At 39.6% G+C, this 20405-nt stretch overlaps 1 protein-coding gene and 1 long non-coding RNA gene across 2 annotated transcripts; both read left to right on the forward strand.

Annotated features, from left to right (window-relative positions):
• The first annotated feature begins 5096 nt into the window (after nucleotides 1–5096).
• On the forward strand, nucleotides 5097–8134 carry LOC143883530 (uncharacterized). The gene is made up of 3 exons (XR_013252417.1): nucleotides 5097–5314; nucleotides 6904–7799; nucleotides 7907–8134. It is a non-coding gene; the product is annotated as an uncharacterized LOC143883530 (long non-coding RNA).
• An 8853-nt stretch (nucleotides 8135–16987) lies between these two features.
• Nucleotides 16988–19723, forward strand: LOC143883531 (geraniol 8-hydroxylase-like). Its single transcript, XM_077386871.1, has 2 exons — nucleotides 16988–18039; nucleotides 18819–19723. The coding sequence occupies exons 1-2, from the start codon at nucleotides 17053–17055 to the stop codon at nucleotides 19446–19448; spliced, it is 1617 nt and encodes a 538-aa protein (XP_077242986.1). The 5' UTR covers nucleotides 16988–17052; the 3' UTR covers nucleotides 19449–19723.
• Nucleotides 19724–20405: the final 682 nt, after the last annotated feature.

A 20405-nucleotide genomic window follows, 5' to 3' on the forward strand; every position in this document is an offset into this window, starting at 1 on the left:
GGCATGTCTCTCAGAGAGGGAAAGATATGGTTTCAAGGCAGGCTTATGAAGGGAGTTTCAGGCTGCTATTATTAAGGGAAAAGATGGGTTCAAGAAGCTGTTAGTAGGGCTGAGAATGGAGGGTTTTAGGGGGCTGTTAGTAGGGCTGCAAATGAACCGAGCTGGATCACGAACATGTTTAAAAGCTCGGCTCGGGTTTGTTTGTTTACTAAATGAGCCGAATCCGAGACCAAAAATTAGGCTCGTCAAATAAACGAGCTGAACTTGAGCTTTGTATAGTTCGGCTCGGACAAGCTCGTGAACTTTTCAGGCTCGGTTCATAAAGCCTAGCCGAGCTTTAAAGCTCGGATTATATATATATATATATATATATATATGAGGAAACTGTTGGTGAGCTAGCTTGCCCAATCACATGGGTCCCACATTTTGGGGAGTGATCCAAATCATTCATTTTCAAGGCCTTATCATAGATAGGGTGTGTACCAAAAATCAGCTCCATAGGATCATCCTAACCCCTCGATTTGTGGAGGACAAAAATGGGGCAGATTTGTGTCTGTCCATTTTTGTCCTCCACAAATGGAGGGGTTAGAATGATCCTATGGAGGTGATTTTTGGTACACCCCCATCTATGTAAGGGACTTTCAAATGAATGCTTTGGATCATCCTAACAAAGTGGGCCCCCATGTGATTGGGCAAGCTAGCTCACCATAAGTTTGGTGAGCTTAAGCTCACCAACAGTTTCTTCCCTCTCTCTCTCTCTCTCTATATATATATATATATATATATATATATAGAGAGAGAGAGAGAGAGAGAGAGAGAGAGAGAGAGAGAGAGAGAGAGAGAGAGAGAGAACGGTTCCTACACATATGTGTAGAGAGATCTCTACACACTAGCTTAAAATACAGTGGGGGCCCACATTGTTTGGGTGATCCAAGCCATCAATTTTAAGGGCCCTCACATAGATAGGGTGTCTACAAAAAATCAGATCCATAGGATTATCCCAACCCTACGATTTGTGGAGGTAAAATGGATGTCTTTAAACCTTTACAAATTAGTCCATTTTTTGCCTCCACAGTTCGAATGGTTAGGATGATCCTACGGATCTGATTTTTTGTGGACACCCTATCTATGTAAGGGCCTTAAAACTGAATGGTTTGGATCACCCAAATAATATGGCCCCTACTGTATTTTAAGCTAGTGTGTAGATAACTTATCTACACATGTGTGTAGGAACCGTTTTCTCATATATATATATATATAGAAAACGGTTCCTACACATATGTGTAGAGAGTTCTCTACACACTAGCTTGAAATACAGTGGGGGCCCACATTGTTTGGGTGATCCAAGCCATCCATTTTAAAGGCCCTCACATAGATAGGGTGTCTACAAAAAATCAGATCCATAGGATCATCCCAACCCTACGATTTGTGGAGGTAAAATGGATGTCTTTAAACCTTCACAAATTAGTCCATTTTTTGCCTCCACAGTTCGAATGGTTAGGATGATCCTATGGATCTGATTTTTTGTGGACACCCTATCTATGTGAGGGCCTTAAAAATGAATGGTTTGGATCACCCAAATAATGTGGCCCCCACTGTATTTTAAGCTAGTGTGTAGATAACTTATCTACACATATGTGTAGGAACCGTTTTCTCATATATATATATATATATATATATATATATATATATATATATAAATATATATATATATAGGAAAATGATTGTGAGCCAAAACACATGGGTCCTACATTTTTTGTGGTGATCCAAACCATTCATTTGCAATGCTCCATCATAGATAGGGTGTGTACCAAAAATCAGCTCCATTGGATCATTCTAACCCCTCCAAAAGCGGAGGGCAAAAATGGGCAGATTTGTGGCAAATGGTGTCTGTCCATTTTGCTCTCCACTTCTGGATGGTTAGGATAATCCTATGGAGCTGATTTTTTGTACACACCCTATCTATGTAAGGGCCTTTCAAATGAATGCTTTGGATCAGCCTAACAATGTGAGCCCACATGTGTTTGGGCCCTCAAGCTCATATAAGCTATATGAGCTTCAAGCTCACAATCATTTTCCTCACATATATATTACTTAATGGTATTTATTTGATTTTTTGGCTCGGCTCATTAAAAGCTTGGCTCGGGCTCGTTCGTTTACTAAACGAGTCAAGCCGAGCACGGGCCCAAAAAAAAACAAGCTCGTCACGAGCCGAGCCTCAAGCTTAGCGAGCGAGCACGAACACCCCAATGTTTGGCTCGGCTCGGCTCGTTTGCAGCCCTAGCTGTTAGGGTGAAACTAAAGGTAAGGAAGCAAGGATGTGGTGGCTTGGGTTAGGAGGTAAGTTGACAGAAAATTAGGAATAAAGATAGATGTAATGCTGAGATAGAAAGTGGGCTGTTCAGTTGCTGTTGGGACTGTTAGTATGGGCTTAAGAAGATGGATGGCTAATAGGGAAAAGGGATGGTTGATTGGCTGGTTTGTATCCCTAGAAGGTTGGTACGAGTAAGAATAAGAAGGGAGGTCTCGGTTAAAGAAAAAGGGAAATGATTTCTACACTCCAATGTTTTGATAAACAGGCGCTCCAATTTTTATCGTGTAGTATTTAAAGGGCTGTCAGAGGAATATTACGGTTTTCAAAAAGCTCTTAAAGACCTTTAAATACTACACGACAAACAAGTGGAGCGCATGTTTATCAAAACAATGGAGCGCTGAAATCATTTCCCAAGAAAAATAATGTTCTTGGGTTTTCTAGGGCTGTTAATTGGCCAACAGGTACGGTGTTCTTGGGTAGGCAAAGGGCTATAAATAAGATGGAAGGAAGGTTAAAAAAAAGGTAAGGTCGGCAGAATAGGCGTAGTTTCTATTAATAGAGTTTGCTTTGAACGATTTCTACTCTATCTGAAATTCCTAATCCTATTAAAACTAGAAAACAAAACAAAAGAAAGCTCATTCCAACGCAAATCTCCTAAAACTCTCAAATTCCTAAAATGTCTCTAAATTCCTAAAATCTATCCTAGAGAAATTTGTCAAACTTAAGAAAACAAATTTTTTAAAAAGATCCTATTAAATTTAAAGGTCTTGAAGCATAGAGATCAATGTGGGCCGTTGTGATCCATTGGTCCTTTGATGATCTGTCTTCGAAAAACATTCCTCCGCAATAGCATGGACTTGATCGACGATCTGGATCGTCGGATTGGTGATCTGAGAGTCGGGCAGTTTGATTAATTATATGACGCTCTTGACCATTGTTCTTCGTGATTGGGCGAGATACACATGCATCATACCCCTTCATTCCACTGGGCAATTACGAGAGCATGTGTGTTCGGGCGATGGAATTTGATTTGGTTGAAAAGCACACCCTTGATGTAGTCTTCTAACTTAGGTGGCGAAGGTAGAAAGTAGCTTTCGCTTTAATCGGAACCAGGGGCTTTAGAATCGTTGAGGCAGGGCAGATCTTCGTACATCTTCGTGGTAAAATCTTCAGGCGTGACCTCGCTTCTAATTGACTTGTCGTCAGTATCTTCATCAATTTTGTCGTTTTCCTAAAACGAATCCTCAAGGTCTTCGTTCGGCATCTTCGAATATTTAGTAACGGATGGAGATGGTGCTTGGCTCAAACTAAGTTCCTCAACGTGCCGATCTAATTCATCAATTCCTACCTTGACTTGCTCGATAAGGGTGTTGATCTGGGTTTGGAATTTTTCATTGTGAGCACATAGCTGTTCTTGCATTTGACTTATGATCTTCAACAACTTGGCAATTTGATCCTTCTCTATAGCTCGTGATGGAGACATGGCGACGACTATTATTTTTCTGACCCAAGATTACAAAGGAGAATGAATCCTCTGTTCCCTGGGCTCTGATAGCAAATGACATAGAGCGTAGTAATAGAATGGTATGATACCAAATGACATAGGGCGTACGCAACATAGTGCTCTAATACCAAATGTAATTAAAATAATCAAATTGGGTTGGCTTGTAAAGAATTGGCTTGGGGTTGGTCCAAGGTAAGAACATAAGAAATACAAAAAAAAAAAAAAAAAAAAAAAAAAAACCCTAAGATTATGAAACCACGATAAAATCACAATAAAATTATGTGGGTGGGGTCTGGTTTGAGGCGGGTGAGGTTGCCCACGCCTTCAACCTTAAACGAACCCAAAATTAAATTGGGTTGGCTTTTCCTATCACTAACCCAACCCAGCCTGAGGAAATGCCAACACAACCCTATCCGAAATTGGGTTGGGTTCGTGTTGAGACCGGCCCAAGTTGCACCCCTATCGAACAGGTGACCCCACTCATATTTCTAATCATTTCAAATAAATTGTACTTGAAAATATTCATTCAAAAGGTGAATAATTAATTCAAATAGATTTCTTTGGATGGGCTACTATTTAGTTACGATTTGATTATTTTAGAAAAAATGATGACAATTACGTCCATTTTACTTTTAACAACAAAGATTAGATTGCCAAATCTGACATTACTACGTGAAAAAATGAAATAACAAAGAATAGGGGCATTTTATCCTATAATTTTAACAAATGAGATTGCCTACTCTCACTTAATATTTTGTCCAAGCCCACAAATGCTTAAGTGGGATTTGTTCGCACCCGATCTTTTTTTGGTAGGTAAGTTGGGATTGAACGTGCGGCCTCAAGGTTGAGATACAAAGCGCTCAATCAACTTACTACAGGCCGAAGCCCTTTTTAAAAGAGACCCGCGTAGAACACGAGGACTTCCAAAGGGTCACCCATCTTAGTACTACTCTCACCCAAACCCGCTTAACTTCAGACTTCTTATGGGGTCAGTGACGCATTTTGCTGGTCTGAACATTTAATGAGAGAGATGTTACACATTTTACCTCTTTAGCATGTTTCCTTAAGGAAATCTTTTTCTTTGGAATGGAATCGTGGAGCATTGTAGAATGTTCCATAGTTGCTAAAGATAGCTTATGGCTTTGCATTCAAGCAACCTTTCAATATATTTTGGCAATCCTTTATATTTGGCAATGTTTGAAGAAGAAAGTAACTCAATATACTCTTTCTAATTCATGGGTAAGGAGCCAAAACGAATTGGGCCTAAGAATAGAACTTTGCCTATCTATAGAATCTTGGTCCCTCCCTCTACACACGACAAAAACTTGAGAGCAATTCGTAAGGTAGAGAATTCGCTCAAAGGAAGGTTTCCCATAGACCAACTAGTGTGCTAAGAAGGAGAAGCATCAAAGGGGCGTTTCTGGGCCATCTCAGTGCTCGGAAAAGGTACGAGGATCGCTGGTTTTCACGCCTTCAAGAATAATCTATGGCACAAGGTACTACAAACATCTAACTTAGTTTTTAGTTTCTCTTTGATTTCATTGCCAAAGATCTATTGGGATCATTAAAGTAATGTTAAGATTTACATTTGGTATCAGAGCCATGGTTGTAGGCTTTGAAATCAACAGGAAATTCGTTATTTGGGTATTATTGGCCGCGGGAAAATTTAATGCCGTCGGTAACCAGCTAATTTTCCGGCAATCCAATTACACCGGCGAGTTGCCTTTGATGGTCAGACCCCACCCTTAAAGTTTCATAAGTTTTTAACAGTTGGATCATGAGATATACAATCTCAAAGTTTCAGTGGCAGTTTCATTATTAAATTTGAAAGTTGCAGGTTTAAAATAAGGCAGATGACCCCCAACCGTAGTTTTAATCCTTTTGGTATTTAATTTCAAAAGCTTTAAAACTACTAATGAATTCGTAGTTTCTCATAAAAGACGCCCCCTGTTCCTAATTTCCAAACTTTTATGTCAGAAAAGAAACAGAAAAAGATTCCTTTTTCTTTTGTTTTCTCGCTTTTGGCGTCACAAAGCAGAAGGGGGGTGATTCTATCCTGGAATGGCAGTACCAAATGGGGGTTAATACATCCTGGAGTGGCAGAACCGGCCGGATTTTGCACAAGCTGGTTCAGCCATTTTCCGGCCGTTTCCCGACTGGTTTGGACCAGTTCCGAATACCTCTATTTATGATAAGAATATCAGAGACCCATCACTATGTTTGAATGAAATCTGAGCCCTAAAGTGCTATGTGGGCCCCCTTTCCTTCATATCTTTTAAGCCCATTTGAGTTCTTCCCTCTTGTGTTACATACCCGAATTCAGTTTTTGCCCATATTCGATTATTCGGACTAGTTTACCTTTGAAGGTATGCTATTAATTCCTTCAAAAAGGCTTTAACTGCTCTTACATATGAATGTTTTATGTTTGAATTCAGAATGTTTGTGCAATCTTCACAAGGACCTTTGGATTCTTGCAACAAGGTTTCCAAAGTTTTAGAAAATAATTACATGAGGAAGATGATCGGCCCAACGGAAGGTCTTCTAATTCTTCCCTATGTGAATATATGGTTTGATTGCAGGTTTGTGAGTTTCTAGTATGGGACTCAATTGTTATGGTTTGGATGGTATCTTCTCTTATGTAACCAAGTGAGAATGATCTGTATTGATTGTAATCTCTCTCATAATAATATGGATTGTTTAAAAATAAGATTACAATTGAATGGCGCCCACTTGAACATGGAAGTGATTAGCCCAATGGAAAATCATTGTCTCGTTTGATTGGGCGAAGTGAGAAAGTTGGAATTGAATGACCGGGCTTCGGATTCTTTTCTACCCAACGGTGATGGAATCCCTAGTGCTAAGTTGTTCAATTTTGGCTTGTCTCATGTTGAGAGCCCACTGTGTGTTGTGGCTCGGCCCAATGGAAGGGCCACGATGACACGGAGGGTGTCTTGAAGTATCACATTAAAGAAATTGCTACTGATGCTACAAAATCTAAAACGATAGATTAAATGCTAATTAAACTCAATTGTGGAACAAGGTGTTGTATTTAGTGAGCAAATTGATAACGATGTTATGATTATAGTTATTTCACCTGGAGCTGTTGCTGGATAATTGTCTTGTATTGAACACTTAATTGGGACAAACTATGGAAAGTGGAAGGAACACTTATATATTGCCCTCGGTTGCATGGAATTTGATTGTGCGTTTTTTGATTGATGAACCACCTAAGGACTCAACTACAAGTACACCTGAGGCTAAGGCACTTCGTGCCAAGTGGGAGCGATCAAATCGCATGAGTCTTATGATAATGAAAAGTACCATAAGTACATCCATTATGCTCCGTTTGGTTGCTGGGTTTTTTTTTTCCTAGAATTATGTGGGAGAATATTTAGTGGTCAGGGGTGCAATTCCTGACACTAAAGACAAAAGGGAATTGACCGCCAAGGAATACTTAGCATCAATTGAGGAGCAATTCAAGGGGACTTCCAAAGTACTTGCTAGCACCCTTATGATGCGGATGCTGACTCTTAGGTATGACGGACAGAGTGGTGTGCGTGAACACATAATGAAAATGAGCGACATGGCCTCTCAGCTTAAAAAGATGGAAATGGAAATTTCTGAATGTTTCCTTGTCCACTTCATAATGACTTCTCTTCCTCTACAATTTGGATCTTCTAAAATTAACTATAATGCACAGAAAGAGAAGTAGACCATGTGCGAGTTAATTGCCATGTGTGTCCAAGAAGAGGAAATGTTGAAAGTAGAAAGGCAAGATAGTGCTCACTATATCGCATTGGGTCCCCACAAAGACCAATTTTGAGAAGAAGGACAAGAAGGGTGGAAACAAAGGCAAGAAAGGTAAACCTGCAGATGGCACTACCCCTCAGGGCAAATTGGGTATCAAATGCCACTTTTGCAGGAAAAGATAACACATAAAGATTGAATGTGCCAAGTACAAGTCATGGCTTGAAAAGAAAGGTAATAATTTAGTTTTTATGTATTTTGAATCCAATTTGATTGATGCACCTAAAGATACTTGGTGGGTTGATACTGGTGCATCTGTTCACATTACAAATTCTATGCAGGGTTACGTGCAAAGTCAGAAACTGAGCAAAGGACAACGGACCATTAAAGTAGGGAACGGAATAGAGATTGATGCGGAAGCTGTAGGGACATTTCGTCTCATTTTGGATACGGGCTTCTGCTTAGATTCAGTAGATACTCTTTATGTTCCGAGTATTACTAGGAATTTAATTTCTGTTGCAAGACTTGATTCCTATGGTTTTGAATTTAAGTTTAGTAATGGACAATTTACTCTATTATGTGAATCCCATATGGTTGGATCTGGTGTTTTGATGGAGAATCTATATTAGATTAAATTAGATTCCTCTCATGCTCAAAATTTATTTTCTTTGCATATGAATGATAAAATTGGAAATGTTGGTAATAAACGAAGTCGAATGGACAACAACTCCTCACTTCTATGGCATAAACGGTTGGGTCATATATCGAAAGATAGAATAAAACGACTTGTGAAGGAAGGAGTTCTTGAACCACTTGACTTTTCCGATTTTGGTGTATGTACGGATTGCATAAAAGAAAAATACACTAAAACTAGTAAGAAAGGGGCCACCAGGAGTACGAGTCTACTAGAAATCATTCACACTGATATCTGTGGACCTTTTCCAACTCCGACAGTTGGTGGACAAAGATACTTTATTACCTTTATTGATGATTTTTCTCGCTATGGCTATATGTATCTTACCAACGAAAAATCAGAAGCCCTGGATATGTTTAAGATTTAAAAAATCGAAGTTTAAAATCAACTTGATTTAAAAATAAAAGTTGTGAGGTCCGATAGAGGCGGAGAATACTATGGTAAATACTCCGAAACGGGCCGCAATCCAGGAGCTTTTGCTGTGTATCTACAAGAGAATGGTATCGTTGCTCAATACACAATGCCAGGAACACCTGAGCAGAATGGCGTGGCTGAGAGGCGAAACCGTACTCTTATGGATATGGTAAGAAGCATGTTGTGTAATTCTTCCTTGCATGAGTTTGTTTGGGGAGAAGCCATAAAGACGGCGGTGCACATACTACATCGGATTCCTACAAACGCAGTTTCGAAAGCTCCTTATGAACTATGGGTTGGTAGGAAACCGAGTTTAGGATACTTGCACATATGGGGATGCTTGGCCGAGGCTAAAATTTACAATCCCCATTCATGAGGACATAGTTGAACCTGAAGGCATTCCAGACATAACACCCCCTACGGATGAGGGCACAGTAGAAGTTCCTATTGATCAACCTGATCAGCCTTTGCGCAGGTCGCAGAGAGAAAAGATATCGACCATTCCAAATGACTATGAGGTCTATCTTAATGAGTGTGAATATGAAGGAGAGATGGATGATGATCCCATCTCTTTCCATCAAGCTATGGAAAGTGATCAGTCGGCTAAATGGCTTCAATCCATGAAGGAAGAGCTACTCAAAATGGAAGAATCAAGTTTGGAAACTCACTGAGTTACCGAATGGAGTCAAGCCAATTGGCTGCAAATGGGTCTTTAAGACCAAACGTGACTCCAAGGGTGGCATTGAGAGACATAAAGCAAGACAGGTTGCAAAAGGTTACACTCAAAAGGAAGGAATAGACTACAAAGAGACTTTCTCTCCTGTTTCCAAGAAAGATTCTTTGAGGATAGTCATGGCTTTAGTAGCCCATTATGATTTAGAGTTACATCAGATGGATGTCAAGATTGCTTTTCTAAATGGAGATTTGCATGAGATTGTCTATATGACACAACCTGAAGGTTTTCAGGTTGAAGGCAACGAACATTTAGTGTGCAAGCTTGACCGGATCCATCTATGGTTTGAAACAAGCCTCTCGGCAGTGGTACTTAAAGTTTCACACAATTATCACAAAATTCGGATTCAAGGAAAATGTTGTGGACCAATGTATATATCTCAAGATCAATGGGAGCAAGTACATCATTCTAGTGTTGTATGTTGATGACATCTTACTTGCCAGTAGCAATTTGGGCATGTTGATGGAAACCAAGAAATTCCTTTCTAGGAATTTTGACATGAAAGATCTCGGTGAAGCTTCCTATGTTATAGGAATAGAGATTTACCGAGATAGGACTCAAGGATTGCTGGGATTATCTCAGAAGGCCTATGCTGAGAAAGTCCTGAAAAGGTTTAACATGGATAAATGCGCAGTTGGTATTGCTCCTGTGGTTAAGGGAGATATATTTACTGGTTCACAGGGTCCCAGGAATGATTTGGAACGGGAAGAAATGAAGAGAATTCCTTATGCATCGGCAGTAGGAAGTTTCATGTATGCTCAAGTTTGTACCCGTCCAGATTTGGCCTACGTGGTGGGCATGCTTGGAAGGTACCAAAATGATCCAGGAATGGATCATTGGAAAGCTGTTAAGAAGGTTATGCTTTATCTACAAAGAACAAAGGACTATATGCTCACATTTAGAAAGACAAATAGCCTTGAAGTGATTGGCTATTTTGACTCCGACTTTGTTGGTTGTCGGGACACCATGCGATCCACATCAGGTTACATCTTTATGCTTTCAGGAGGACCAATATCCTGGAGAAGCGTAAAGCAAGAAATGAGAGCTTCATCTACAATGGAAGCGGAGTTTATAGCATGTTGGGAAGCTTCGGCATATGCATTATGGTTGCGGAACTTTATCTATGGGCTTCAGGTAGTTGATACCATTGAGAAGCCTTTGAAGATGTATTGTGATAGTTCTGCTGTGGTTTTCTTTTCTAAGAACAACAAGTTATCAGATGGTTCGAAGCATATTAGATTGAAGTATCTTGTTGTTAGGGAAAGGATTAGGGGTCAATTAGTGTCTATTGCAGACATAAATACCGCACTTATGTTGGCAGATCCAATGACAAAAGGCTTACCACTTAAGGTCTTTAATGACCATGTAGCGCGCATGGGGTTGGTGAGTAAGCACGAATATGTTGTCTAGTGGGAGTCTGCATTAAGTTATATACATTGTATTGTGATCACTTTTGATATTTTGATCCAGATAAATAAAGTTATCTGCTTTTCCATTATTTGTATAGTGCACATTACATGGATGTTTTAAAAAGCAGAATGTCGTAAATGACATAAAGTGGACCATATTCATGTTGATAAGTTTGCTGGCTTTGTGACCATGGGGAGGTCATTGGATAATTAAAACTTCTAATGAATACATGATCCGTTGTTAGTATAACTTATTGAACAGAATATAAAGCTACTAATATGAAAGGTGAAAAGCCCATGCAAGCCAAGTGGAGACTGTTAGACATTTTACCTCTTTAGAATGTTTCCTTAAGGAAATCTTTTTCTTTGTAATGGAATCGTGGAGCATTGTAGAATGTTCCATAGTTGCTAAAGATAGCTTGTGGCTTTGCATTCAAGCAACCTTTCAATATATTTTGGCAATCCTTTATATTTGGCAATGTTTGAAGAAGAAAGTAACTCAATATACTCTTTCTAATTCATGGGTAAGGAGCCAAAACGAATTGGACCTAAGAATAGAAGTTCTATGGGAACTTTGCCTATTTATAGACCCTTGGTCCCTCCTTCTACACACGACAAAAACTTGAGAGCAATTCGTAAGGTAGAGAATTCGCTCAAAGGAAGGTTTTCCATAGACCAACTAGTGTGCTAAGAAGGAGAAGCATCAAAGGGGCGTTTCTGGGCCATCTCAGTGCTCGGAAAAGGTACGAGGATCGCTGGTTTTCACGCCTTCAAGAATAATCTATGGCACAAGGTACTACAAACCCATCTAACTTAGTTTTTAGTTTCTCTTTAATTTCATTGCCAAAGATCCATTGGGATCATTAAAGTAATGTTAAGATTTACAAGAGAGAGAGAGGATGGCGCGCTGCGTTACATCAATCACAAAGAGAATTAAAGGCAAGATGGGCGCTGCATTACACCAATCACAAAGAGAATTAAGGGCAAGATGGGCTCTGCATGACACCAATCACATAGAGTTAAGGGCAACATGGGCACTTCATGGCACCAATATAAGGAATCAGAAGCCAACGGAAGAAATCAACCAATAGGTAAGTCACAGTCGTGCAACAGTGTGATATTATTTGTTAGGTGATTCTAGTACGTACCAACCTACTGGTGTTGCAAAATGAGGTAATAAATGTACAATTAAGATGAGCGATTTAAATATACAGATACTGGTGTATAACAAGATTAGAATTTAAAATCTTTCCAAACCAACAACCTGTCCTCTCTTTTACCCCAGCCTAGTAGGCCTAGTGAGTGCTGGACGTAGCTTTAAAAATAGAGAATATGACAAGTCTCCCGCAACTGGTTGAGCCAAATGTGGATTTTCCACGGTTTTGGACCTCCCTTTGTCTTCCCCAGTAATTGAGTCAAAAGGGGTGCCGCTATTCCACGATCCTTGTCTTCCCTGACTTAATGAGACAAATGTGGTTGGGTTGGGGGTTTCCAAAATTTCGAACTTCCTTTGTCTTCTCTGACTAGTTGACTCAAACCTGTGCGCGTTAATACGGCATGCACAGCTTTCCTCTGACTCTTATCAATTTCCCACTTGCAAGGCTTGATGGCGCAGCTTTCGTAAGAAGCGGGCAGCGGTACTGGGTGGACGGTCTATCCGCCCTTGGGAGAAAAACACTGCATGCGGATAACGATTGCAAACAACTACGATTTTAGGTACCTTTGGACTTTAGGAAAAAGGAATGATGTTGCCTCATTTGCCAAACTTCAATAATTCTCTGTGCAGTCGGATTTTGAATATTTTATTATTTCTTATCGTCTCTTTCTGCTAGCATTTAATACACACTCGATTCTTTTCAAAATCTGGCCCTCCAATGGAAATCCTACTATTAAGAACGGCTACGTTATTAGTTATACCGGCAACGTTTCTTGGCTAGTCGTTTCCAACCAACGAAAATCCTAAGCTAAGGACGGCAACGTTATATATTAAGTATATCGGCACTGTCTCTTCCACTTGATCCGAGTTGATTAAGATAGATAGTCCGTCGGTGGATGAGAAACAACAACGCTATTAAATTTATTGCTAGCGTTTTTCCCACTCAGACCGTTATATCCGTTGATCGAATCATCGTTGATTAATTGATCGTCCTAATAAGAAACGACGACATTCTTAAATATACCGCCAATGTTTTTCCCACTGGAACCGTTATATCCACTGATCGAACCTCGTTGGTTGAGGTGGTTGATCGCCTTAATAAGAAACGTCGACGTTATTAAATATACCGCCAACGTTTTTCCTACTCGAACTGTTACATCCATTGATCGAACCACTGTTGATTGAGGTGGTCGATCGCCCCCAATCAGAATGACAATGTTATTACATACACCGCCAGTGTTTTTACCACTCAAACCGTTATATACACTAATCGAACCATCGTTGATTAAGCTGGTCGATCGCTCTAATAAGAAATGGCAACGTTATTCAATATACTGCTAGCGTTTTTCCCACTCGAACCTTTACATATATCCACCAATTGAACAATCATTTATTATGGTAGTTGAACCAACGTTTTTTCCCACTCTATGAACGGCAACTTCTCTCTTATAGAAGTGTGCTATATTTATTATGGTAGTTGAACCAACATTTTTTCCCACTCTATGAACGGCAACTTCTCTCTTATAGAAGTGTGCTATAGTTTAGGTGTAGTCTAGTGCAACAAATCCAAGGAAGCTCTTGGGCTCTGATGATGTCAGAAAGGGCAATATGGTCTTTTTTTCTCCATGACATTTTCAACGATAACTCTGACTTTTCGAAGTCATCGACGACATCTCCTTAATTTTTAATAATGCTTGTTATGTGACGGGGTGGATGAGAATGAAGAAATTGTCAGAGGGGGTCTTTGGTGAATTTTAAACTATAGGGTGAAAAGTCAGGGGGTCTACTTCATAGACGGTGAAAAGTCATCGGGTGTCTTTGATGACTTTGAAAAGTCAGGGTTATCATTGAAAATGTCCAAAAGTTGAGGGGGTATATCTGTATTTTCCCCTAAATTATATATATGGTTTCCCTTCCTCTCGTGCCTTTCTCCTTTTACTTAATTTCTCTCATTTTAGCATCATCATAGTCAAGGTGTTAGGGCTATGCCCGTCCGGCCACGAATAAATTTTCAATCCTGTATGGTGGTTGGTGGTTGTTACCTCCTTGACTAATGATAAATTAAAATCAACCTAAGCTGTCAATTGGGAAGAGACATGCTAGGTAGCCTCCTCGTAGAGTTGTGGTGAGTAGTGTTTGGTTGTCAACCTTGTGTTGGTAGGGGGTGTCATTACCAATATACAGAGAGAAAAGAGAGAAATAGAGGAAAAAACATCAATCCCAAGATTCTATTAGAAACAAACAATCTTTTGGTGGTTTTTTGCTTGTATGTTGCTAGTATGCTACGTAGGCAGACAAGGAGACACGCCAAATAGTCTCTTGGTACTTTGAAACTCCACATGCGGTGACCAAATAGAGTATTTTGCATGTGTGGCAACCAAAAACCACACAAAACCCTACAAAACCCAGGATATTTTCTTGGAGGCACTTTTGTATTTTATTTTTTTGGTACGGAGAATGAAAAAAAAAAATGACTCAAGAAGTCAGAGAATGAGAAGCATTGAAAAATGTAACATACATGTACGTTTAGCGTTGAAGATTACAACATATTGCAATGTACATGTCTATTCTCCCTTCCTCTGTTTTTAGCATTTTTCTTTTTGTTGAAAAGGACACAAGGAAGGGATTGTCAAAAGCACATGACATAAAAACGTTCTAATGTACAATTATGAAAATACAAACTATTAAAAGGGGAGTAAGACCTTTAGAAGACCGAAGTTGGCCTTGCCCGAGTGTAACTACTGAAGAGAAGACTACCTCCTAAACTGAGCCCAAGCAAATGAAGGGCCAAAAATTATTCTAGAACAAGTATTTATTCAGCATTTGTTGAACAATTGTCGTACTGAAAGAATCCTAAACTTATGACTTAACCTGCAAAATGAGGGATTTTCCTTACCCAGGTAAAAATATAAAAAATTAAAAGTTACAGAAATTTAAAAACATAAAAAAGGTAAAAAAAAAAAGAGTCCAAGAACACCAATATTTTCATATGAAATTACCAAAATACCCCTATTATATCATAGGAAATGACCAGTATACCCTTATTTCATAGAAAATAACCAAAATACCCACAATAAATAAAAAATAATCAAAATATTCCTACCTTTTAAAAAATAATCAAAATAGTAATATCTCGTAGAAAATGACCAAAATACACATCTAGTAAATAGGAAACATTTAAAAATGAGAAAATTTTAAAAAAAAAATCCTAAAAGATAGGGGACTACAGAAGATCCTAGATTATCAGAATTCTTCTAATTGTCCTTAGAAACAACAACTAGTAAATGGGGAAACAATGGATTCCAAATTATCTAAATTCATCAATTTTGGTTTCCCTTGTTGTGGATGTAACTCTACACCATAGTTGCTGGAAACTCCTTGGGCGGGTGGGAAACCCGTTTCCCCTAAAACGTGTTTCCTGCGTTTTGAAAACATTTCCGAAACATGATAAAAAAAAGTTGGGGAAATGTTTCCGAAACACATGGGAAGTATATGAGAAACTTACGTAAATCATGTGAAACGAGTGATAAACGTATGCAACACTTGAAGAAAATGCATGTGAAACATATAGGTAAAATGTGTGGAACATTCTTTTTTAATGGTAGAAACAAGTGTGGAACTTACGAAAATTATTTTGAAAAAAACATATCAAGAATTGTGAAATAGATATTAAAAAAGAAAACAATAGAATTTTCAGTCGTATTAGATACTTTGGCAGGCAATTCACCCTACAGTATTATGAGGGCTTCAGAGGGCATATGCACAAAATCTCTAATGATTTTCGATTTTCGTGGTACAGCCTACAAAGTCTCTTTGCAAGGTTCTGTGCATTGTGTTATTAGGCATTCTAGCAATGTCAATTTCCTTAAAATAAACCTTGTTTGAATGACATTTCTTTATTTCCCCCACCCATGTGGAGTTTTAAATTTTTAAACACCGCCACCCCCTTGACACAGCCAAGACATTTTGGAGTTATGTGGGAGTTGGTGTGAATCATTTTTTTGGCCTTATAAAATGTGCATAAAATGACAAAAAACGCCCGGCCGGAAATTTTTCTAATAAAATACCCCTATTTCATGTGTTACTTGCAATACACTAACCCTTGGTTGGAACTTGGACAGAATTATTTTGGGTTGAGGCCAATCCTAGCCCGACCCGAGGTAGCATTACCAAATGGGCACGGGATGCCCATTTGGTACTGAAAAAGTTCCTGTTGGGGCTGCCTCTCATGATACTCTACAAGATAAATGGTCTTGATTTTACATGCCGGCCCAAATATTGCCTTTGATAATTGATAGTAAAAGTGGCTTAGGCAAAATCTTTCTTGTTTTAAATTTTTTATAAGACTCGTTCGCCTAAATGAAATCACAAAATCACTTTTACAATCAATGGTAAAACAAAAATTTGAATCTCACAAGGGGCATATATGTATGGTCAAGACGAGTGTGCTCGACTCACATGATCGCACTAGGGGCATATATATAATATATGTGTGGTCAATACAAGTGTACTCGACTCACATGATCCTTGCCTTATCTCAAAAAGACATATCAACGACTCAGCTTTACGTAATAGAGTCCCAATGAGAGTCAATGGATAAAGGAGTTAGGACCATGTTACCAATAAAAATAATTGTGGTCAAACAAGGCAGATTTATTCAATTTTAATGTAGGTCGTGGGCCTTTTGTTTTTTGTGTGTTGTGCTCACTCCTTGTCCTTTTTAATGCAAACAAAAGGATACATACGCTAAGATAGGTTCGTTATACAGAGTTTTTAGATGGTGGCCGACCGTCAAGTTCCGTCAAATGGGCCCGTTTTTAATCAGCTTGCCATATCTTCATAGGGAGGCAAGGAATATGCAGGCAAACTAAGGCCAGCCAGCGTGGTACAGGTCAAATAAGGTCAAATAAACTAAACTCGCTCACCATCTTTGAATCTTCCTTCTTTTCAGCAGTTTCCTCTCATGTGCTCAGTCCCACAGGCCTTCTATCCCTCCTTATATAAACATGCACCTCTCATCTCATCTTACACTCAACAGTCAACACTTCTCAGTAGCTTTCCTCCTTGCTTTAGGAGAGATTATGGCTTCATTAGACCTAGCTATCAATCTTAGATCAACTGCCTCTTCATGGTTATCAGTGGCCATCAATCAGAAAACAGAAACAATACTCATTGTTTCCCTTGCCTTATTCGCGATCCTATGGTACACATGGACGGCCAAGAAATCAAGCAAGGGGAAGTTCCCACTACCCCCCGGCCCACGAGGGCTGCCCTTAGTTGGGTACCTCCCCTTCCTCACCAGTGACCTCCACCATGACTTCGGAAAATTGGCCAAGACTTATGGCCCAATCATGAAGCTAAGACTAGGAAGCAAGCTGTGCATCGTAGTGAGTTCCCCGGAGTTCGCCAAAGAGGTTATGAGAGACCAGGACCCCACGTTCGCTAACCGTGACGTGCCCGTGGCTGCCCTAGCTATGAATTACGATGGTAAGGACATCGGGTGGGCCCCCAATGGACCCCATTTGCGACTTCTTCGAAGGGTTTGTAGCAGGGAGTTGATGAGCAACAAAAGCTTAGACTCCGTTTACCACCTCCGCCGTCGGGAGGTCCGACAAATGGTGAGAGATGTTTCTTCCAATATCAATTCATCAATTGACCTCTCAGAGCTGACCTTTCTTACCGTGCTCAATGTGTTAACGAGCACGGTCTGGGGTGGGACCCTCGACGGGGAGGGGAGGCGTACTATCGCGGCCGAGTTTCGACAATGGACTCAGGAGGCCATGGCTCTGTGTGCCAAACCCAATATTTCGGATCTTTTTCCGGTTGTGGCCCGGTTTGACCTTCAAGGGGTGGTTCGCGAGATGAATAAGTTAGCAGTTTGGATGGATAAGGTCTTCGAATCCGTTATCGGCCAACGGAGGAAAATGGATAGTGCAGAAGGAGAGGAGAAAAACAAGAAAGAAGAAAGCAACAAGGATTTTCTACACTTGCTTTTGCAATTGACTGAGGAAGGTGAAGGTGACCGGAAAACGCCTTTCACCGTAACAGATCTCAAGGCCTTGTTGCTGGTATAATCTTTCTCTCTCTTCTTTTAGAAAAAGATTGAAAAGGAGTTGATATACTATTGAAAAGGAAAAGGCCCATATAATATCAATTGCTTGCATCATTCCGTTACTAAATTCAGTGAAAACCAAAAGACCACGCACACCAAAATGGCAACTTGGGATTAGGAATATACACTTTTATATCATGCAGGCCATCACATACGACAAATTTGGAAATAAAAATTAATAGGCTAGGGTTCAGCTTCTAGCCTAATCGTTAAAGACAGTTCGTCAACCATGAGGTCAAAGCTTCTACCACCAAAAAATAATAATGGGCTACTGATATTTGCATTGCCATGTTTTGATAAATGCATAAACTCTCTTGTCTTTTATTATTTAAACAGCTCTCTAAAGTCATTACAATTGCAAAAAGCTCTTAGAATTCAGTTAAAAAAAGACAAGCTGAGTTTTTGCAATTAATAAAACATTGTAGTGCCAGTATCAGTAGCCTTAAAATATTTCGGAAATTTTTGAAAAAAAGTATGTAATTTTCTACCTACAACACATAAATCTATTCAGGGAAATGATAAATGCCACCCTTTTTAAGAAATTTTCTAATTGTGCATCAAATTCGCGCTTAATTTGGAAAATTCGTAAGATTATTTACATTATTCAGTAGCTTTCAAAGTAATATTGAACTTTGTGAAATTATTACATTCGCAAGAATTTTTCAGTTATTAGATTTACTAAACAATGGTACATAAATTTACTGAATTCATATCAACATTGAACTTTGTTAACAGGACATGATGGTGGCGGGAACGGACACGACGTCTACAATGGTGGCCTGGGCCATGGGCGAGTTGTTGAGACATCCTCATGTCATGAAAAAAGTCCAGGAAGAATTAGAACAAGTGGTTGGGATTAATAATGTAGTAGAAGAGCCCGATTTGCCTAAACTCCGGTATTTGGACGCAGTTTTAAAGGAAACCCACCGCTTGCACCCTGCACTCCCTCTCTTAGTCTCTCGAAGCCCAAGTGAAACATGCGTGGTGGGTGGATATACTGTTCCTAAGGGGTGCCAAGTAATGGTTAACGCGTGGGCCATACAACGTGACCCCAAGACATGGGACGACCCCTTAGAGTTCAAACCAGAGAGGTTCTTGACTGAAGAATACAACAAATGTGAAATTAGGGGCACCGATTATCGGTATGTGCCCTTCGGATCGGGGAGAAGGATATGTGTAGGGCTCCCCTTGGCAGAGAGGATGCTCCCCTATGTAGTAGCTTCACTTGTTCATTCGTTCGAGTGGAGGTGGCCGGAGGGGACTAATTACGAATTTGCAGAGAAGTTTGGGATTGTTACCAAACAAGCGGTGCCACTGGTCGCCATTCCCTCGCCAAGATTATCCAACCCAGATCTGTATGCTTAACAATGAGATCAATTTGATATGTGAAACTGCGTAGGTGAATGTTGCTATCCATATGGGTTACATGGGTTGCGGTGTTTAGCAAATCTTAATTTGGCTATCTTATGTGAAGTTGTATCTTTCCCTGTTGGTTTCTCTAAGGTTGGCTTCAATTCCCATTATCTGTTTCTTCTTTTCTTGTGTGCTTTTGAGCACCAAATAGTGTCTGTAACCGGTTTCGGTCACCATCCCTCGACCAATTTATTGTGAAAAATAAATCAAGCTACAATGTATTACCATTTGGGGCTATTTTAATTTTACTCCTGTAATTTATCCGTGCAAGATAATGTCTGGGTAAGTAAATCTTTGAAGTCTTGAGTGGTTTCTATAGTTTGATTGAATAACTGATTTCATTACACTAAGGGGCCTTTTGGATACGCGGATTTTAGAATCTGGGATTTCTTCGAAATTGTAGCTAAGAGACAAGAGAAGAAGCGGACCAGCTGTCGTTTTTTTACTTCTCGCCATTTTTTCCGTCAGCAAGAGAGTAGCAGATCCTCCGATATTTCCAGGTTTTTGAAATCTTAGGATGCAGGAGAGATTTTTAAAAGCTGAATTTCTCACTTTAAATCCAAGAAACGCTGTCAGCAGTAGCACATCAAACAACAGCTTGATCAAGAAGCCACTTTTACACTGCTTTCAAACTAAAAACCTAGATCCTAAAATCTGAGTATCCAAACGGCCCCTCAAAGTTTGAAAATTAAGAAATCTAAAAGGCAAATTTTTGTCTTATAACGGAAACAAAGAGTGCTAATATATATCAATAAGAATGGTAGAAAATGCACAGAGTATCTGCTGGTATTTGTCGTGTTTGTACGGTTTTTTAGTTTAACTATTGTCAAGCCGTGGCAGGGACCACAAGCAGATAGGGCTCATTCCCATATGCGTGCAAAGTCTTCTAGTGTGTCTCAAATTTCATAA

The sequence above is a fragment of the Tasmannia lanceolata genome, unplaced genomic scaffold (genome assembly GCF_043159265.1).
Source record: "Tasmannia lanceolata isolate RefF3 unplaced genomic scaffold, GAP_Taslan_0.1 ptg000008l, whole genome shotgun sequence".
NCBI classification, from domain to species: domain Eukaryota; kingdom Viridiplantae; phylum Streptophyta; class Magnoliopsida; order Canellales; family Winteraceae; genus Tasmannia; species Tasmannia lanceolata.

Bases quoted from the DNA above. Each gene is read 5' to 3' on its own strand.
- LOC143883531 (XM_077386871.1), top strand. From the start codon at position 17,053: ATGGCTTCATTAGACCTAGCTATCAATCTTAGATCAACTGCCTCTTCA. The intron at 18,040-18,818 runs GTATAATCTTTC...CTTTGTTAACAG, and splicing joins ATCTCAAGGCCTTGTTGCTG to GACATGATGGTGGCGGGAAC.